A 22,043-nucleotide genomic window follows, 5' to 3' on the forward strand; every position below is an offset into this window, starting at 1 on the left:
CCTTATCTTTCCCTCAGGAGGACTACAGTTCCCGGCGTGCAGTGCGGCATCTGCGTATGATAGGCTGGGTCCTCGTCTCTCTGTGGGGGAGGGTGCAACGGCTCTTATGTCGGAGGAAGAGGCGCTTAGTTCCGCACCCCAGTGCCGAGGTGTGGGTACCGGGGCTGGAGGACTGCGACTCCTCGGCGGTGGGGGCCGTGCAAGTCCTCAGCCTGCTCTGTGTGTACTGGGGTGCCTTTAGTCTCACAGCTGGGTGTCTCAAATGTCATTGCACCACGATCCGCTTCTGACAACAAAAATTACTACATGACCCCAGGAAGGGTGACTGAGCTTGCCCAAGGCCTGCTGCCTCAGGCGATTGGGAGGGGCAAAGCTAAAACCTAAGGGCTTTAGCCACAGACATGGGGCCTGTAACCTAATCTGTGCTGTCCAGGGCTGAAGCCCTTGGGCTTCTGCTTTGTCAGTTGGGTTCAGGCTTCAGCTTGGTCCTTGGCCCCAGCGAGTCTAAGCCAGCCCTGGTGAACCCATTCAAACTGGGTCGTGAGCCATTTTGTGGTCCTGAGCCACAGTTTGAGAAGTGAGGTTGCACACTGAAATGTGAATGTGCCTGCAGTTTTCCCACGGCCTGGTGCTGAGTTGCTGACAAGGGTCCCTCATTTCTGGTGCTGTTTGATTAAAATCATTGCAGTTACCATTACGTGAGCAAAGTTGCCAATATCAGAAGAAAGTGGTCAGGGATAGTTTCCCGAAAAAATTGGCGTCTGATGGCAATGAGAAAGCTGTGTGAATTCTAGGGGACTTTTTTAATGTGCTGAGATACAGGGAAGAAAAAATAATCTAAAATCTGCATAAAGCACATAACTCCTTTAGCAGACCTTATGTTCTCTGGATATCTGAAATGTGTGGCTCCTTCTGTTTTCCACCCCTCACTGACAGTTTTGTACAATTTCTCCCTTTCAAGGCTTCCTTCTTCTCTCCTGCTTTCTTCCCCATTTATCTCAACTCCTATCGCCTGCAGTCTCCTCTTCTGCTCCCTGCCAGCTGTGTCTTGTCTTTCAGTAGCACTTGGTTCCAGCTCTTTCCCTTGTAGATAGCTGAAAGTGGGTGAGGATTGGGTCTTCCTGCTCATGAGAGAAGAGACACAGGCATGAGGTGGCAGGGACAGGACAGCTTAGCTATAGGAGAAAAGTAGCTCAGGGTATGGCTACACTTGAAACTTTGCTTTGAAGTGCGAGTGTGGTCGCAGCGCCAGCGCTGGGAGAGAGCTCTCCTAGCGCTGCATGTACTCCACATCCTCATGGGGTTTAGCTTGCAGCGCTGGGACCCGTGCTTCCAGCGCTGCGGCACTGTTTACGCTGAGGCTTTACAGTGCTCTATCTTGCAGCGCTCAGGGGGGTGTTTTTTTCACACCCCTGAGCGAGAAAGTTACAGCGCCAGTGTAGCCAAGGCCTCAGAGAAAAAAGGCTGTCTAATGCTGTCATATATTCCTGGCTGTGATTAGTGGCTGGGACACCAATATCCCTTGATGATGTTTGAAAACCTTGGACTGTTGACAGCTAGGGCCTGGATGAATCAAGAGTGTTGGCCACCAATGCTGAAGTCTGTGTAAAGTGTCACTTTTGTTGAATTTTGACGTGTAATTTTGCATTAACAAGCTTGTTTTAATTTTACATTTTTTTTTGTTTGAGAATCACATCTTTTAACTCTTTAAGAATTAGTTTTTCATTGCATAAATATAGATGCATCATATTTAGTCTTAGCCCTCTTTCTGTGCACAGCCACATTACACTTTTAATTATGTTCTTTTCGCCAGGGCTACAAATTAAGAGCCATATACTACAGGGGATCTTCCAACGGTAACAAAAGAAGGTTTGCATAAAGATTGTGAGTAGTATATGGCCACTAAACTTTCAATTAGTAAAATTATTCTTACAGTAAGTATCATTTGGCTGAGAAAAATGATGCAGGATGCTTTTAGGATCATGAGTACACCTCTACCCCAATATAACACTACCCGATATAACACGAATTCGGATATAACGCAGTAAAGCAGTGCTCCGGGCGGGCGAGGCTGCGCGCTCCAGCGGATCAAATCAAGTTCAATATAACGTGGTTTCACCTATAATGCGGTAAGATTTTTTTGGCTCCTGAGGACAGCTTTATATGGAGGCAGAGGTGTATTTTTGTCCTTTGATTATTTGTTTATGCAATTAGCCAGTTTGTGTGTACAGTACTTGTACATGCAGATTAGGCAGACAATTGTACATCTGTATTTGAAAATTATTAGCCTTAGGCTAAAAAATAAGCATTTCATGGGGGCAGTTCACACCTCTTTTACACTTGCTCTCTCAGCATTCTGTTGCTTCAGATTTTATTTATCTATGCAACCATAAAGACTAGAAGCATCAGTGCTGTCTTCTTTCTTTGTTTCCATTCTGCAGGGTCTGAACGTGTATTCAAGTAAGGGGTGTGCATAGCTGCACTTAGATAATGACTCTTATTGTAGTAACACTTGTGGGCTATACCTCTCCTGTTGGGAGAGGACTGAAGCCACAATATGGTAAAAAGTACCTGGAACTTTTGTTCCCTGATCATGTTGTCTGGTGAACTAAAAATACATAGATTTCTGCTTCTCCTGGTCTCAGAGCTCCATTTTGTTGACTTTTGCATGCCTAGATTATGGTTATATGTCTCGAATGGCATATGTGCAAGTGTTCGGTGTGAAAGTTGAATATTAAAAGCACGATGTTTGGTATAGAAGAAAGAACATAAGAATGGCCATACTGGGTCAGACTAATGATCCATCTAGCCCACTGTCCTGTCTTCTGGCAGTGGCCAATGTTAGGTGCTTCAGAAGGAATGACCAGAACAGGCAATCATCAAGTGATCATCTCCTGTCGTCCACTCCTAACTTCTGGCAGAAAAAAACAAAACAAAAAAGTTGTGATAGGGTAAAATAAATGTCAAAACGTACCATTCAGATAGTTTCCCATTCTTTGACAAGTGTAATCATTTTGCTTCTGAAAAATCTATTTTTCCATAGTATATGTTTTGATTGCAAATTCTGCATAATAGCAATTGCTGTAGTCTAAGTGAAATTAATTAGAAATTAAAAGACGAAGTTCTAAGCTTATTTTGGTTGATTGGGTCCTTGGGGAGGAGAGGATTTATTTATATAGGATAGCTGCAGTTAAAACAATAAGAAAGTGGATTATTACCTATAAGAAGAATGGGCAAAATAAAAAAGTTATCAAAAACTATAACAATAGACTCTGGATGGGACATGTAAGATTATTTATATTATATTAATTCAGAAGTTAACTACATAACTTTAAATGATAAAATGCATTTTTATTCTGTTGAAAGAGAGGAATTGTTCAATACTGTATAAAATAATAAAACCATATATGGGCCTCATTACAATTACAGCCATATTAGGGGATCCAGTTATTATGCAGCTCCATTTTGTGGTATAAATAGGACTTAACAAGCCCATATTCTCAGATCTTGGTTTCTTTTGATTTGTCAATGAAGTTGAGAGCACAAGTACTGATATATGTATGTTTTATACTTATGTAAAAGCTGTGCAAATTAGATATAGCTCTCAGGCTCTTGGCAAGTTGCCAAACATGACTGTTGGGAAGTGTGGAGGGGAAGAAGGGGTCCTAAAGTTTTGTATCCATTTGGTTTAGTACATAGTCTGGCATGTTAATTTGTTGTAATTTTTAGGTTAGTAATCTGATCATTTGGAAACCCATGTCATAGAGTTTAAGACTAGAAGAGACTACTAGATCATCTAGTCTGACCTGTATAGTGACCTGTGTATCACAGGCAATGTAAACTAGTTGTTGCAAAATCCACACACTGATGATTTACTGGATATGCAGCCTTGTTGACTGATGTGGAAATGCGGCTATCTGCACAACAATCAGATTGTTATTCCATATTGTTCACTGTTGACTAAAGTAACTCCTCACTTAAAGTCATCTCAGTTAACATTGTTTTGTTGCTATGTTGCTGATCAATTAGGGAGCATACTCATTTAAAGTTGTGCAATGCTCCCTTCTAATGTCCTTTGGCAGCCGCCTGTTTTATCCACTGCTTGCAGGAAGAGCAGCCCATTGCAGCTAGCTGGTGGGGGCTTGTAACCAGGGTGGACCAGCAGCCCACCATCAGCTCCCTGCTCCCCTAAGTTCCCTGTGCTGCAGCCGCCCAGCAGGCAATCAGTTGCCGGGCAGTTCAGCTGTTCCTCCCCCCACTGCCATGTGCTGATCCTGCCCTGTGCCTTGGAACTGCTCCCAGAGACTCCTGCTTGCTGTGCGGGGGGGTGGGGGGGGAAGAGGGTGGGGGCTAATGTCAGGGTGTCCCTTTCCCCGCTGCTCCTGCAGCCCACTTACCCCTTCTTCATATAAAGCTGGAAGAGGACATGGATGGAGAGAGACAGAGAGAGCTTGGGGCAGCAGCTGCTCTCTCAACTTCCTGATCCACTTAAAAAGACAATGCACTTAGGAGTGGGTGAGCTTACTTAAAGGGAAAGTGTGCATCTCTTTCTTTCTCTCCCACACACAAGGTGTGTGTCTATCTCTGTCTGCTATGCTGTCTCCCCTCCCTCGTGTTCATGCTGCCTTGTGTGAGAGGCTACATTAACAACGTGTTAACCCTTGAGGGCTCAGACGATTGCTAGTTCATCATTTAGCAGCAAGGCATTCCCTGGGAAATATCCCTCCCTCTTCTACCCTCTAACTTCACCACCTTAACCAAGCTTCACAATCATCATAGCTGTGAACAGTATTAAATTGTTTGTTTAAAGCGTACACTATGTTATATCTACATCATATGTAGTTTTTTGTCTGGTGAATATAATTTCTCTGGAACCTAAGCCCCCCATTTACATTCATTCTTATGGGGAAATTGAATTCACTTAACATTGTTTCGCTTAAAGTCTCATTTTTCAAGAACATAACTACGACGTTAAGTGATGGGTTACTGTATTTTAACTCAGGTTTTAAACATAGATTTTAGTTGTTCATTTTATATATTATAGCAGGATATAATAAAAATGTTAAATATCAGAACAGAAGTACATTATATAGTATTTCAATAAAATGCTTGCTACAAAATTATGTAACCAGAATTTAATCTGAATTTATTGTGGTGTCTAGCACTAGAAAAACATGAAATACAATGCACTGTGATTGTAAAGAAGAGGATAGCTAACTTTAAAATATGTAAGAATTTGGTGCATCATGTCTGTCAATGAACATTCTTTAAAAAAAATTATTCATTGGAAGTATAGTTTTTTTTTTTCTCTCTGTATTTCTGTCTCTGCATTTTTAAGAATTTAAAACGTTTTCTCTTGGTTTCATATTATTCCTTCATGTTATATAATTAAACAGATTTTAAAAAGCTGTATAAACATTGCTTTCGTGGACCCACTGGATTGAAGAGAAGTTAAATATTTTTATTTTGGGCAATGAAACTTGTAATTGTCTGATAGTTGATAGTATTAGTATCAAACACTGATGTGACCATTTGTGTTTTTCAGTTTATTTACTATCTTGTTTGTTTAAACCCTTCAGAATAAATGGACCCTGTTCAAAAACAAGAAGAAATGTCATCAGAAAAAACAACTAAGGGAAGTTGTGTTAGTTGAAAAGTAAATGTTTTATATTCCTTTCCAGACGTAATACAGGTGACTGGATTCAGCATTCTTAATTCATGCTGTATAAGCTAACTACTGATAATCATAATAATCAATAATAGAAATCTGTGTATAGAAGACCCAGAGGATCTGTGGATTTTCTGTTTTATACAGAATTCTATTATTTTTCTGTGGGGGGGAGAGGGGAATATGTACAAGACATTGTGTTGAGAACCAGTAACAACAGGAGTGGGAAGTCATTAAATAGTAAAGCTCTGTAGTTTAGAATTGAGATTTTTAGCTGCTAACAAAGGAAGTCTTCGATGTCAAGAACCAATAATGTCCTGAGGCTATCAAAAATAATTTAGTTAGACTAGAGGCTTAATCAGATTAACCAGTAACAATCAACTCAGTCTGTGTTCACACAGCAGATTTTCTCCTTTCACAACCATGTTTGTGAATCTGCTCCTGTGTGGTATCTAACCATGTTTGTACAGAACATTCTGAGAAAATCTGGGCAATTTATTCCATAGTGTTTCATCAGGGAATATGGTGCCCATGGGATGCGCATAAAAGGAAACATCAGCATCATATGTGCTATGGGATGCCCTTTGCAATAAGGAGTTGGGAGAAAGGAGGACTGACCAAACAAGTACAGTTAGGGGGTCATATCCATACTGTATGCACACACACAAACATGCAGTGCTGAACTGGCTGGTGGATGAGTCTCTGGCAAAGGTGAAATGCTATTATTGTTATTAATAAACTTTTAACCATGTGATGTGTGAACACAAATCATGTTTGAGCCAGCCATGCCAGTAACTGGCTACTAATCTTGTTAATTTCTTTTCTTTTTTCTCCCATTCTGTTTGATATTTATTGCCCAGTTTGTTGCTTGTGTTTTCTCCCCAACAGTTGCCTCTCACTTCTTGCCTCCTTGATGGTTGCCTTCCCTGGTTATCTTAATTTCCTTAGGTTGATTGCTTTTCTTCCTTGCCCTGCTTTCTCTTCCCTCTCCTACTTGCTTCTGTTATGCGTTCCCATAGGCTTCCTCACCTCAGTAATTTAATCCCTGCTTTCTTCCTCGTATTCTGCCTCTTTCTTCTGCTTCTTATTATCAGGATCATACGCCATTATGTGAGTGCAGTACAAACAGAGACAGACATAGCCCATCACAAAGAATTTACAATAGAACTTAAAGCAAAATGCAACAAGTGGATGTAACAAATGGAGGTAATGGGGAATGGAGGATAATACCTGATAATGTGTGGTTTCATAGGTTGGCAATGTGCATTACTGATGCTGTAAAAATTGTAGGATATAAACAAAAATGGTAAATGTCAGCGGTTCCTATTGGATACTTCTTTTAGTTTCCTTCTCTTCCTACTTTCACTGCTGTGCTGTCTTTGACAGCAGTGTATGGTGCAAGGAGTGGTAGCAGCAGAAGACCTCTGACTGTTACCACTTGAGTATCCTACCCTTAAGGTAACATAAGAAGGCTTTCTTTGTGGTATCCTTGTGCTGTGTATAACTATTTTAAGGCTGCAGAATGGTAGAACCCAGATTAGAGCTTGGATTCTTTACAGATTTGTAAAAGTGAGCATTAGGAAAGGTAATGCTGAGTCTGCAGGGTATATTATGGGCCTTGTCACTTCACAGCAATACACGCAACTAAGAACTTGCCTGCAGTAATTTTTTTTTTAAGTGATATGCTATCTTCAGTTACAGAGGATAGAGAGAGAAAAAATCCAAGGGGATTTCAGGAAAAAAATAATTAAAATTTAATCCTAAATACATCTACTAGATGGAACTTTAGGGACCAGGGGCATTGTACCTTTCAGCTGGTTAGAGAGATTGCTGTAGAGTCATGTAAGACTCTATTTTTATTTCCCAAGGATCATTTTTTTGCAGATCTAATACCTTGACTGTGAGGAAGAGGAGAATTTGGATTTCCTACATGGCAGTATAAAACACTGATATTAGGCCTGTCTTTGGACCAGACCTTGAGAGGGTCTTAAATTATGGAAATTCTAACTTTCCATTCTCCATTGTCCTTATATGGCAGATCCAGACCAGCTGAGACATAGATTAGGTTCCAAGGGAAAAAATGTGAAATTGACAGACCAGGTGCAGGAGCTGCATATCAAATGCAACATCCAGATGCTGCCACATCAAATTAGAGAAACTGGTATTGGCAGTCAAAACAAAAACCTGTCACTGCTACTGATAAGCCCCCTACTGTCAAAGCAATGTGCCAAAGCAATTAACTGATTTTTGGGTCTTTTGAGATATACTCTTGTGCCCTGTGGCAGCTTGGCAAATTGTTTGGTGCATTGGCCTTTAGTGTTCTTTTAGTACTGAGGTGTATTTTACTCCAAAGACATGTATCCTATAGATAATACTAATGTAAGCTTTAAGATTCTGTTTTCTAATTCTCCAGAAAAAGGATGCTCAAGAAGCAGTTCTGAAGAACTCACTGAGAAGAGAAAGTGCTAGAAAAAAGGTGAATTTGTTAAAGCTACTTTTAATGATCTATCTTTTTATTAGAACAGATGTTAGAAGATAGTTTATCTTGTAGAATCCAAGTATTTTGATGCCTTGAGCTCAGTATGTAATGGTACATATGTACTTAATTGTGACCGCTTGCTATTGAATAGTAGTACAGATATTTTTCAGTAATACATTACTTTTTATATAAGAGTATATTATACTAACAATATCTTGTTTTATTTAGCCTAAATACATTCTTTAGCATTAAAATACCCACTTTAAAATTGGCTGTGATTGTAATTTTTTCACAAGCATTTGACTTAATTTATCTACATGGCAATGTAGATAACTTCCCAACAGAGCTTATGTGCACAGGTATTCCAAAGTCCAGACTTCATACTGATAGCAGAGTTGTCCTTTCAAGAGATAGTTAGGTTATGTCATATTTAAAAAGAAAACCCCGCATGTGTTAATACAACCTTAGATTGTTAAAAATGAATATGGTGAAAATCGAAATTTCTTTTCACTGGTTATGCTGCTTCTAGACTAGTCAGCTTAATTTTCCCGTTCTCATGGATTTATGTGATGCTATTGTGCCTGATTTGCAAAGTTTGTAGGGGGAATGTTTAAATCAAAACTAAACACAAGTTGTTTGAAATTATTTAGAAATATAACTTTATAAACAAAATATTAATTTTGGTCTACATTTTTGGACAGTGACTCTTTAACTCTGCTATCCCTTTGGCTAGGAGGAATAGATACTAAACAGTTAAATTGTTTGTGATTCTCTGTTTCATAGATAGCGTTTAAGGCCAGAAGGGATCATTAGATCTTTTAGTCTGATCTCCAGTATATCTCAAACTATTAAATTTCACCCAGTTACCCCCATATTGGGCACAATAAGTTGTTTTGCTAAAGCATGTGTTCCAGAAAAGCATCCCGTCTTGGCTTGAAAGACATTGAGATGGACATTTTACCACATCCGTAGGTAGTTTGTTCCAGTGGTTGATCATCCTTGCTGTTAAAAATTTGCGTCTCATTTCTCAGTTGATTTTATCTGGCTTCAGCTTCCAGCCATTATTTCTTGTTACGCCTTTCTCTGCTAGATTAAGGAGCCCTTTAGTACCCACTATTTTTCACCATTATCAAGTCACTTTTGAATCTTTTGATAAACTAAACAGATTGAGTTCTTTAAGACCCACTGTATGGCATTCTCGCCAGACCTTGAATCATTTGTGGCTCTTTTCCTGAACCCTCTCCAATTTTTCCACATTCTTTTAAAAATGTGTCCTCCAGAACAGGATATGGTATTCTAATAGTCTCGCCAATGCTGTATGTAGAGGTAAAGTCACCCCCCTTCTCTCTACTCTCCTGTTTAGCTCTTTTTGGCACAGCATCGCACTGGGTGATCCTGTGTTGCTTGTCTACTTTGAGCCTAAATGCTTTAGAATCACTGCTTACCAGGATACTGTCCTCCATTCTGCAGGTATTGCCTTCATTCCTTGTTCCTAGATGCATAACTTTACATTTGGTATATTAAAATTAATTTTGTTTGAATGGGCCCACATTACCAAGCAATCCAGATTGCTCTGTATGGCTACCCTGTCCTCATTATTTATCACTCCTTTTAGATTTATCAATCTTCTGAGGCTTTTCTCCCTAATTAGCTATATTGTCTTTTAAAAAGACATGGTGATTCAGATCAACCCACATTTTTTTTTCAAAATATAGACTTAAGACTCTACTATAACCAATCAATTTCATTTTCCATTTTTGAATCTAGAATCTTTTCTTAGACATCAGTAGTGTCTTAAATTACTCTCTTCATTAAACTAATGTTTTCCTGAAATCTTTTGTGCTATTTGTTCTTTACAGACCCAGGTCTATAGGTGCTCCAGTTTTTAAGCAGAGGAGAACCTCGGATATAAATTGGAGTTTAAAAGTGTGAAATGCACTTTGTAAGCCAGATTTTGCTCAGTTATGATGGTGTAACTCTGTAATAATTCAACTTTCTTCAGATGAGCTATTCTGGATTTACACCAGTGTAACTGAAAACAGAACCATGTCATTTTCTGTAAAAAGAAGTACAATTTGCATCCAGTGGTCTGAAAGAAGGTAGTACAGTTTTCAGCCTGTACTTGGATTTTCCACAAAGGAGGTGTTTCAGATTGTGGATGGTTTTAAAGAGTTCTTTGTATATAGCTAACTAATGGGTTCCTAGGTGTATTATTAGATTAAAGCAAGTTAGAACATTAATTGTTGGGACATGCTGTTGAACCAATGCAGTTTAATAGGTAACTGGAGAACATTTGGAACAAGAACAAGTTGAAAGCAGCCTTCAGAGGAACAGCTGTGTTATCTTTTATTTATGGTACAGTGTGATACTGTCTAACATTTCTGCCTGCTTTTAACATTGGGGAAAAAAGAGGTTGATTTGAATATGGTATTCTTTTACAGCAGCTTATTGGTTATTAACCTTTTTCCTTTCCTATATTTCAATGTTATTTCTATAAACTTAGAAGTTTAAATTTTGACACATGAATGTATTCATGATTTTACTGATTTATTACTATTCTATTACTATGAAATCTGGAACCATTACAGATTAGCACAAGCATCAGTTTATAAATGCAAATTTAAAGTAGCAGCAGCAAAGATGGTGCTTTAGTATAGAACTATTTGGAAATGCTTAACTCAAAAGATGGACTTTGCACCATTCTTTAACAGTTTAAGTGGGGCTTTGACAAACAACCAGAGGGACCATATTCTATAGTCAGGAACTCTGCAGCAAGAATTATTCTGCCTCTGGACCTCAAGAGTGCACAGCTATGGACTGTCAACAAAACCAACCTGGTTAAAATTAACCAACTTGCTGTTGCATGGGGAGAGTCAGTCCCAAAGTAGCAAGGTGCAAAATATATAGGACTTTATATATTAAATCCCTCACCTATAAATTACATTTGGAAGCAGATAGAAAGGTAATTCAGGACACAGAGCACAAATGCAATGTGCTAATTAGGTCCTACTGCACTAACAATAATCATAGAATCATAGATTATTAGGGTTGGAAGGGACCTCAGGAGATCATCTAATCTAACCCGCTGCTCAAAGCAGGACCAATCCCCAAATGGCCCCCTCAATAATATTTGGTGCTTCGGCAGCATTTCTGATTGAGTGAAGGCACTTTACAAAGGTTAGTAAATTCTATCACCCTGTTATATATAGAGAAAAAAACATTGAGAGGTCCTTTCCTCTTAACCTCTGAGAGGACACTGATTCTAACCAAGCCAGAGGACTGCTGCATTTTGCATTAGCTCACTCCAGGCCCTCCGCACAAGTAGACTTACATTATCAAACTTTAGAGGAGGGAAATGGAATAGTGGTTTTTAGAATGTTGGAAAGGTAGCTGGTACCTATCCTGTTAGGAGCTTTAAATGTTAAAACCAAAACCTTGAATTCAATGCGCATACCAATAAGCACCCAATAGAGACAGTACATTCTTTTGCATACCCCAAATGACTGCCCTCCTGCATCAGCTTTAGACAGCGTGTCAGTTATTTAGGTGAAGTTGCTCAATATAATGTTCATTGCAATGCTCACCTTCATGGTTACAATGGCATGCACTGCCTGCTGAATGTACAAAAGGAAGGGATGCAGACTGGCAACATTTGTGGAGGCTCTAATATTGCTCTAACAAATATTTTAATTGTTTAAGTACTTCATAAAAATCAAAAGAAATCTACTAACAGTAAAGTACGTTTAAATATAGTTTGATAAAAACTAATTACAAAGCTAATCAGATTTAGCTCCAATATTTCTTGTGCTAAATTTTACTCTGTCAGTAGTATTATAAAGGATTTTTAGCAGTGTAAGTAAGAGCAGAATTTGGCCCAATATCTTTTTAATTTACTATATCCTTTCAGGACAGACACATTGTATTTGTGAAAGTAAATATTTAATCTATTAGAGCAGTGGTTTTCAACCTTTTTTCATTTGCGGACCCCTAAAAAAATTCAAATTCAAACGGCAGACCCTTTTGAAAATCTTAGATATACTCTGCAGACCGCCAGGGATCCACAGACCACAGGTTGAAAACCACTGTTCTGTGGTAACCACAACCTTTTGCAGACCCCTTAGACATACTCTGCTGACCCCCAGGGGTCCATGGACCACAGGTTGAAAACCATTGTGTGGCATACTCCTGGTGCATAACCTAGAACTGTGGGATTTCTGAGTCCCCTTAAAGTCTCCTCCCTGAGCTGGCTTTCACAATGCTATCCTAGTGACAAGTAACCAACCCATCCAGGTGTTGTGATCACTCCATCAACATGTGGAGTTGCTGAGTTGCATGAATTCATGCTGAGTTGCATGAATTCATGCTGAGGCACTCATGAATTATACACAGAGAGACTCCAGCCAACACCATAGCCCTCATAACAGTGCAAGCTCATTAATTAGTTTACCACTTTGTCAAAGGAAAGTGAACATGCACCAGTCTTTGTAATCTGAGCAGATTCTCCAAGCACTTTAGACAAACTCACTGGTAAGGACAAAACATTAAAATAAGTTTAGTAACTACAGAATGATAAGTGATTATAAGTGTTAGGCACAGAGTACATAGTTGGTTTCTTAAGAAATAAAAATAGAATCGCGGCCTAAATTCTAACTTTAACAGATTAACACTGGATGTTCCGTGCATTTTACAGTTCTTAATACACAGGCTGATGACCCTGGGGCAAGTCTCCACAGTTCATTGTCTTTCAAACGATCTTCTGGGTGTTGAGATTGGGGAGTAGACAGGCCTAGTGATATCATCATCAACCCTCATTTATAGTTTCTTTCCACATGCGAGAAAGATCTTTGCTGTGCGATGGGGGTCAGGTGGCCCCCATTGTATACGTGCCCTCTCTGAGGAGTCTCTAGGAGAGTGGATGCTTGATGAGACATCAATACCTGTCTGGCCAATCTAGATGTAAATCTGGCTTGTCAGTGTTAGTTACTCCATTGTGGCCGCTGAAAGGCTAGCTGTGGGCATTTCCCTTTTACTATATATTACAGCCACAAATACATAGCATTACTTCATAGCTTCCCATACAATGATAGTACATACAATTCAACAGGATATTACTGTTCAAAAAATCAAGACTTCTTAAATGATACCTCCACAAGGCATGCATTGTACAAAACACATAATCGTATCACATCAGTGAATATGGGGGTTCCAGAGTGCTAGTTTGAGGTACAGAGGGTCTTACACTGTATTAGACACTTACCGATAGCAAGTACTATAAAATATTACACCAGCAGTGCAATATGCAAGTTTATAAAATTTTAAATGTGGGATCTGCAGTTTAATTTTAAAACTTTTACTTTAAATCTTTCTTCTGGTAATTTGTTTTTCATAGTTGACTGAAGACAGCGAACATGTTATTAGGCATCAACCAGAAGAATTTGTAGATCAGAATTTCCAGGAAGGTAGCGCAATAAAAATACTTGTCTTTGCTCTTGATTGATATTGTTTGATGAAGATGCACTTATTGCCTGAGCTGGAACTATCGTATACGTTTATTGGTCCAGATTGATACCCACACTCACATTGAATAATACCATATTCAGTGGGACTTCTCATGATGTAAGGCAGCAGTTCTCAAACCCCAAAGTGGTTTGCAACCTAAGTTCCCTCTAAGGTGCTCGTTCACATGGCCGTGCAGTAGTCTATTAAGCGCTGAGCAGGCAGTCAGGGCTGCAGCACAGAGAGATGCCTCTTCCCCAGCCCTGGACCTGCCGCGGCCAGAGGAGCAGCGCCAGCCCCAGCCCAGCCCAGCCCTGGACCTCCTGTGGCCTGGAGAGAGGCGTCTTTCCTGCGGCCCCAACCCAGCCCTGACCTGGACTTGCTGTGGCGGGAGAGAGGTGCCTGTTCCATGGCCCCAATCCTGGAACTGCCATGGTGGGGAGAGACGCCTCTCCCCCCAGCCCAGATGCTACTGAGGGAAGAGAGAGCTGGTGGCGAGTTCTCGCTCTCTGCTGTAGCCCTTCTGCACCCCAAATCCCTCATTCCTGGCCCCATCCCAGAGAGACCTGGTGGGGAGTTCTCTCTCCCTGCTGTAGTCCCGCTGCACCCCAAATCCCTCTTTCCTGGTCCTATCCCAGAGCCCGCATCCCAGCCAGAGCCCTCACCCCCCTGCACCCCAAGTCTCTGGCCCAGCCTTAAGCCCCTCATCCCTAGCCCCATCCCAGAGCCTGCACCCCAGCCACAGCCCTCACCCCCTGCTCCCCAACCCTCTGGCCCAGCTGTGAGCCCCTCATCCCCAGCCCCTCCCCAGAGCCCTCACCCCCAGCTGGAGCCCTCACCCTCCCACATTCTGAACCCCTCAGCCCCACCCCTGCCACATGGATTTCAAGGGACACGATTATAGGATCTAACCACACCAGCCACACCATCAGAGGCTCGTTCACCTGCACATCTACCAATATGATATATGCTATCATGTGCCAGCAATGCCCCTCTGCCATGTACGTTGGCCAAACTGGACAGTCTCTACGCAAAAGAATAAATGAACACAAATCTGACATTAAGAATTATAACATTCAAAAAAACAGTAGGAGAACACTTCAATCTCCCTGGTCACTCAATAACAGACTTAAAAGTGGCAGTTCTTCAACAACAAAAAAACTTCAAAAACAGACTCCAACAAGAAACTGCAGAACTGGAATTAATTTGCAAACTGGACACCATCAAATTAGGCCTGAATAGAGACTGGGAGTGGATGGGTCACTACAGAAACTAAATCAATGTGTTAGTCTCTAAGGTGCCACCAGTATGCAGCATTGTTTTTCCAAAAACTAATTTCCTCTTGCTAAATACTTACACCTTGTTAACTGTTTCAAATGGGCCACCTTGTTTACATTGGCCTCATTAACACTACAAAAGTGATTTCTGCGCGTTCTTGTCAGCTGTTGAGAATTGCCTACTCCAATTTAAACTGAATTGGCTCATTAGCGCCTACCCCCCACTTGGTAAGGCAACTTCCATCTGTTCATGTGCTGTGTATTTATACCTCCCTACTGTATTTTCCACTCCATGCATCTGATGAAGTGAGTTTTAGCCCAGGAAAGCTTACACCCAAATAAATTTGTTAGTCTCTAAAGTGCCACAAGGACTCCTCATTGAATTTTGTTATGTGCACCAATATGGAGGTGATACACATCACCTCCATATTGGTGCACGTAATAAAATTCATTCCGTACATACATGGGAAAAATTAGAGGGTACACTGGTCACAACCCAATTTTAATGGGGCTGCCAGGGCCAACATTAGTCTTGCTGGAACCCAGAGTTGAAACTGAAGCTCCACTTTCACCTGGGGCAGTGGGGCTGAGGCTCCAGCCACCTCTCTTCCCACCCGGAGCAGCGGGGCTTGGGCTCCACCCCCATGTAGTAATTTTGTTGTTAGAAGGGTGTTGCAGTGCAGTGAAGTTTGAGAACCTCTGGAAGGCATTATTAATCATGAGTACGGGTATAACAATTGGGCCCTTTGTGAATACATACTTTTCTATATTTTCAGGGTTGTCAAACTAACAATTAATAAAGGTGATTGCAAAATGTTGAGTTTGATGCTTGATTACTTGATGATTACCAGTTCTGTTCATTCCCTCTAGGGGACCTGGCATTGGCCACTGTTGGAAGACAGGATACTGGGCTATAAGGGCCTTTGGTCTGACCCAGTATGGCCATTCTTATGAGTGAGATTTTTTAACAAAATGTGAAATACATTACAAATATTTTCATAATAAGAGATACAGCCTCCCCTCCACAGCTCACTTAAATTTAATTCAAAATTAAGGGTGGGCTACATTTTTAAAATTAGCATAGCATTCAAATAGTGAATGCTACAAAATGGTTTCAGTTATTTACTTTTATTACATATTTATTTTGATTAGTAAAATCTGAGTCTGTCTCAGACTCTACACCAAATTATTAAAACAATTATATTTTATTAGAAATTAATCCTTTTGTGTTCACATACAACTTTTTAAAAAAATCACATTTAAGATGAAACTTTTCTTTCCAAAGTTGAATTTATTTAGAAAGTTTGATCCCAGTTTCTCTAATTGTTTGGTGTTGGCAAGGATAAAAAATACACTTGTCCCATAAAAATATTAACCACATTTTGTTTGACAAGTTGGTGTCAGAAAAGCTGAATTTCAAAACTTAAAACTATGTAAATAATTGTCACCTCTTGAAGGACTAGGGCCTTTGTTAGGTTTGAAAAAGGTTAGTTTTGATATATCAAAGTATTGCCTATTTGAAAATGGTATGCTGTGCATATATGGCTCCAGATTTTAAATCTAGAGGTATGCGCTATGGTCCAGATTCTCAAGTTGGTTAGTCCACTGTAAAGCATGAGTTAACAACGAAAACAGGTGGAGTTACTTCTGATTTACAGTAATCTTAGATCAGTACTTGGCCACTTCTGGGCTCTTTAATAAAGGTAGGATGTTTTCCCACTCTGTTTGCCTCTTAATCTGTTACCTTCCACCAACTACCCAGCACTTCAGTTGTCATCTTCTCCCCTAGATCATGTTTATATGAATGTGATGATTGGAATTAGAATGATATACTGAAGTCCTGCTGAGCAGGCTGGTTTTCATGGAGCCCAGAGAGAGGAGGAGTGGCCTTGTTCACAGCAGTCAGTGCAAATTCATGCACTGAGCGTGGGAGGCAGCTAAACCAGGAAGCAGCTGCTGAGTTTAAATTATTTGATCCTTCTTATTTGAATGCGTGGGGAAAAGATAAGGGAGGTTTGGATGAATGTTTGTTCATATATTCGGTATAAAATGGTAAAGTTAACAGACATCAAATTTTCAAATTGAGCTCAAGGGGCCACATATTTTGCTTTTGTTTCTGTAGTTATGCCTCAAATCAGCATGAGTATGCATGAATATGGTAGCTAGTAGTCAGGGTTCTGCTTTCTGACATTTTTTGTATGTAATTTTAGAAGCCAGTTTGAAAATTTGATCCTGGACATTTGTGTTTTTCAGACACCCAGGTTTTAAAAAAAATAAAATAAAATAAAATAAAAATCCTACAAATTGTACGTTACAAGATTTCTAGTTATACCTTGGTAATTCTATTTACATCTATAAAACTACCTGATGAATACTATTTTAGTTTGTATTTCTATCTAATACCTTTAATAAGAAGACCATTCTATTCACTATAAATAATTAATAATAAATGGGCTATGCACTGCAGAAGAATATACTTAAAAAAAATAGCATTTAGTACTACAAGAAAGTGTGTTAAAAATGTTATGCTATGCTGGCTTTACCCTAGATGTGGCTGATGTAGAAAAACGAAGGAGTGTAACTGAAGCATTACGAGGTAGAGTAAGAGAGAAACTGAAAACATACAAGGTAACTTATTTTTCTTGTACTGTACTTGTAATTTATTGTTCAAGTGAAATGTGCAACAAGCTACCTTTTTTGTGTGTGTGAAAGGCTGAAAGTTCAGTCAATTTAGAAAACTTTTCTGCTGTGCCACACTGTTTGGAACACCTCCAAAAGTCAAGTACAAGATCTGTAAAAGTTGTAAGTGAATTAAGTTTTTGACTTTCTGCATGCTTTTCAGAACAATGGTTGTCAGTTGTTTCTGTAGAAAATAAGTATAATACTATACCTCTTGTTTTAGGTTCTACAAGAAGAAAAGTCCACAGACAAAAGGCTCTCTGATACTAAAATATACCAGAAAAAGACTGAGGTAATAAATTTTGCAAATAGTAAACAAAATAAGTAAGCTATATACATTATATTCAGTTCAGTGCAAAAAAATGCATGAGTTAAGTTTCCAATAGTATCTTTAACTCTGATGAATGACATGCATCTACTCACATCTTGTTACTAATATGTTGGTTAATACATTGCTGTTTGTAATTGAATGTATATATAAAAAATCCAGATATCCATTGTAGCCAAATTAACATTACTGTTGAAATGTTAACTGTTGAATTTTTGAATTTTTATGAGCTTAACTGTATAACCTGAATGCTGCATTTGCATTTTCTGCCTTTTTTATGATTCATAAGGTTTGATCCTGCACAAGAGAGGTGCAGAATGTTGTGCATAATGGCCAGACTTGGCAGAATTTTATTTTATTTTTTAGAAATTTGATAGATAATACTGTTTATTTGTAAGCATTTGCCCCATTTTTATTGACTTAAATTTTCACAATTGCAGGAAATTATGGGGGTCAGACAACAGTAGGAATAATTATTTAATTACAGTAGGTATTGACATTCAAAACGTCAAAGCTTTATAACTGTTAAAACACAAATTGTCAACATCATATGTCAAAACATACAAAGTAAATACCCTTAAATCAAACTCGTAAGTTCTCAAGCAGCATTTTTCTTACTTTGTCTATCTGTAAATTTTGATTATTATTGATGGAATTATTCTTGGTTAGTTTGTATGTATGTCTCTCAACATTCCTGATCGCCATGACCTGGGCAAGAAGGATAGGGGAGATATCAGGTCTGGCACATCCCTCCTTCACAGTGTTCTTCCCTCACAAAGTCACGCTTACACCACATCCAAAGTTCACTCCCAAGGTGACATCTGCATTTTACGTGAACCAACTGATTCACCTTCCAACCTTTTATCCCAAGCCTCATCAGGAGGATAGGGAAACCATGCTCCATATGCTTAACGTTAGGAGAGCCTTAGCCTATTTGACAGCAGAAGAGTTTTTAGAAAATCTCCAAGACTCTTCCTCTCCATTGCAGATAGGTTGAAAGGCCCAGCGATTTCAGCTCAAAGACTCTCCAAATGGGTCTTGAACTATATAAAACTCTGCTACTAGATTCACAATTTAGCACTCCCATCCACACTACACTCTACAAGATCAGTCTCTTGTCCGTTGCCTTTGCCCAGGGTATCCCTATATCAGAAATCTGCAGATCAGTTACCTGAGCATCTGCACACACTTATGCCATATTGGGGGACTCTCCTGCAGATGCCTGGGTTGGCACCACAGTTCTATCATCCATGACAGACTTGACTCTGAAGCCCCATCCTTCAGTGGGAGGTCCTGCTTGGGACTCACCTACAGTGGAGCACCCACAGGGACTCTGCTTGAAGAAGAAGTAGTTACTCACCTTGTGCAGTAACAATGGTTTTTTGAGATGTGTGTCCCTGTGTGTGCTCCACGACTCACCCACCTCCCCTCTGCCTCAGAGTTCTCGGCAATAACTCTTCAGTAGAGAAAGAACTGAGGAGGATTTGACTTTGGCAGAGCATGAGGTAGAGGGCAGCACATGCATAGGCTGAATATGGACACTGTTACAAAAGTTCTCCAGTCAGCAGTGCAGGAATGCAGATATACCTAGAATGAAGCACCCATAGGGACACACATCTCAAAGAACCATCATTTCTGCACAAGGTAAGTAACTTCTTGTGGCCATCTCTGATAACTTACTGAAAATCAAAACAATTTTAGACTCCTAAATCTGAAAAAGATATTTGTTTTTATTACATACAAGATTTTTACTTCGCTCCATAATAATAATGATTGCTGAAGATTAGTGTTTATGCTTGGGGTTTGTTTGTTTGTTTTTCATCCTTAGATAGAAATCTTATCAGATGACAGTTTTACATTTTTTATCATGACTGGTGAAGAAGGCTCAGAATTAAAAGATTTGGACAAAAATACATACCAGGTATAGTATTTTTTCTTCATGAAAATCATCTGTATTCCTTAAAGAATATCTCATATTTATCTAATCCTCCTTGTGTATTCTTAATTTAACTAATGCCACTCTCCTTCAAGCATCTATCAACTATTGTAAAGCACCCATCACTGTAGTATCTAGGCACATTTTCTCTTTCCCCACGTAATTCTGTGCCTCCTTTCGTGTCTCCCCCCAAAATTTCCTCTCCTATGAATTGCACCTCACAACTTGTTTCAGTTAGCTGGCTTTCAATCATTGATCACTGTTGAAGTGCTCCTTTTGCCAGTTTTGCTCCTGAGCAGGGCTGGCTCTACAGTTTTCGCCGCCCCAAGCAGCACGTCAAATTGCCGCCGCAGACAGCAGGGACAGTCTGTGTGCCCTTAGGGCAGCAGGCACGTTTCCGTGGCGGCAGCAATTTGGCGGCAGCTTCTATGTTTAGCTGAAGCCACCACGGACAGCTAAACATAGAAGCTGCCGCTGAATTGCCGCCACCGCGGAAACCCGCGAGCTGCCCTAAGGGCACACGGACTGTCCCCGCCACCCACGGCGGCAATTTGGTGTGCTGCTTGGGGCCAAAACAACAGGGACTGCCGCTCCCTGCAGAATGCTGCCCCAAGCACCAGCTTGGAATGCTGGTGCCTGGAGCCGGCCCTGCTCCCTGAGCACAAAAGAGTTATTTATTTATATAAGAGGGAAAAAAAAGGTTAACTTTACAACTCAGATATTTGCTACCCATAATTTATGCCCATAAAATAAAACACAATCAAAATGCCCTTACAAGAACTGTGTCCCCTCTTGTTTTGTTTAATTAATTCTCCTAAAACATTGTTGATCATGTCTTTACTCTTTAACACTTGGTTATAAGCTTATCAAGATAGGGACCTTGTCTTACTTTTTGTATAAATTATAATGCATATCACTGGTATTATTAAATAATATGTAACATTTGGATTGTATAAAGGATAAACAATTATGTGTCATAGATTATAAAAACATTGTAGATTTAAAGTGATAGTAAACTATTGGTAAGTCAGAACAAAATAATAGTGAGACAAATCCATCAGTAGTCTACTTTTTTCTACAACTAGAGCCAACATCTTTTGTGTGTGTAGAGTTTAAAATAAACTAAGGCCCTAATCCTGCAAAGACTTTTTATGTTGCCGCAGCCCTGGTGAAGCTTCCCACGTTAGACATTCACCAAGCTGCTGCATTTGAATCCCCAAATGCTAGACCGGGGTGGGCAAGCTACAGCCCATGGGCTGAATCTGGCCCCTCAGGGCTTTGGATCAGGCCCACGGGATTGCCCTCTGTGGCCCTGGGGGCTCCACGTACCCTGCGCTGCTCTGCAGAAGCGGCTGGTACCAGTTCTCTGCAGAACTCGGGCGGGGGGACAGAGGGCTCCATGCATTGCCCTTCCCTCCAAGCACTGCCCCCTGCAGTTCCAATTGGCCAGGAACGCGGTACCACAGCCAATGGGAGCTTCAGGGGAGGTACGTGGAGGCGTGGCAAGGGCAGCGCATGTGGAGCCCTTCACCCCTCCCTCCCCCAGGGGCCGCAGCGCTTCCTGGAGCGGCGTGGAGCCAGGGACAGGGCAGGCATGCAGGGAGCCTACCTTGGCCCCAGTGCATGCTGCTGCCATGCCGGAGCTGCTTTAGGTAAGTGGCACCGTGCCAGAGCCCAAACTCCTCCTGCACCCAGACCCCCAACCAGGGCTGGCGTTAGGAAGTGCAGGGCCCAATTTGAACAGTTTTGACAGGGCCCTGGCAGGGATGACTATTAAATATAAATATATATATATATATAAAACCACATGGGGCTTGTACTCACCGGGCGATGCTCCGAGTCTTCGGTAGCACTTTGGCGGTGGGTCCTTTGCTCACTTCAGGTCTTTGGCGGCACTGAAGGACCCGCCGCCGAAGTGCCGAAGACCCAGAGTAAGCGAAGGACCCACTGCCAGAGTGCCGCTGAAGACCCGGAGCACCGCCAAGGGAGTAAAAATTAAAAAGGCACCTCTAGCCAGGGAAGAGATTCTCCCTGGGCACAGGGCCCTGTGAGGCGCGGGGCCTGATTTGGGGGAATTGGTGGAATTGGCCTAAAGCCGGCCCTGCCCCCAACTCCCTGCCCTAAGCCTCCTGCCTGCACCTCGCACCCCTCCTGCACCCCAACTCCCTGCCCTGAGCCCC

General features: G+C 40.7%; 1 protein-coding gene across 1 annotated transcript in view; it reads left to right on the top strand.

The window, feature by feature from the left end:
- The first annotated feature begins 6,846 nt into the window (after nucleotides 1-6,846).
- CC2D2B (coiled-coil and C2 domain containing 2B) overlaps nucleotides 6,847-22,043 on the top strand; it is a 100,691-nt gene continuing 85,494 nt past the window's right edge. Inside the window, exons 1-6 of the mRNA XM_075072668.1 lie at nucleotides 6,847-6,874; nucleotides 8,053-8,144; nucleotides 13,537-13,606; nucleotides 17,469-17,548; nucleotides 17,823-17,891; nucleotides 19,756-19,848. Of these exons, the coding sequence (XP_074928769.1) occupies nucleotides 6,847-6,874; nucleotides 8,053-8,144; nucleotides 13,537-13,606; nucleotides 17,469-17,548; nucleotides 17,823-17,891; nucleotides 19,756-19,848 (432 nt within the window). The remainder of the gene's footprint in view (nucleotides 6,875-8,052; nucleotides 8,145-13,536; nucleotides 13,607-17,468; nucleotides 17,549-17,822; nucleotides 17,892-19,755; nucleotides 19,849-22,043) is intronic.

The sequence above is a fragment of the Chelonoidis abingdonii genome, chromosome 15, assembly GCF_003597395.2.
Source record: "Chelonoidis abingdonii isolate Lonesome George chromosome 15, CheloAbing_2.0, whole genome shotgun sequence".
NCBI lineage: Eukaryota > Metazoa > Chordata > Testudines > Testudinidae > Chelonoidis > Chelonoidis abingdonii.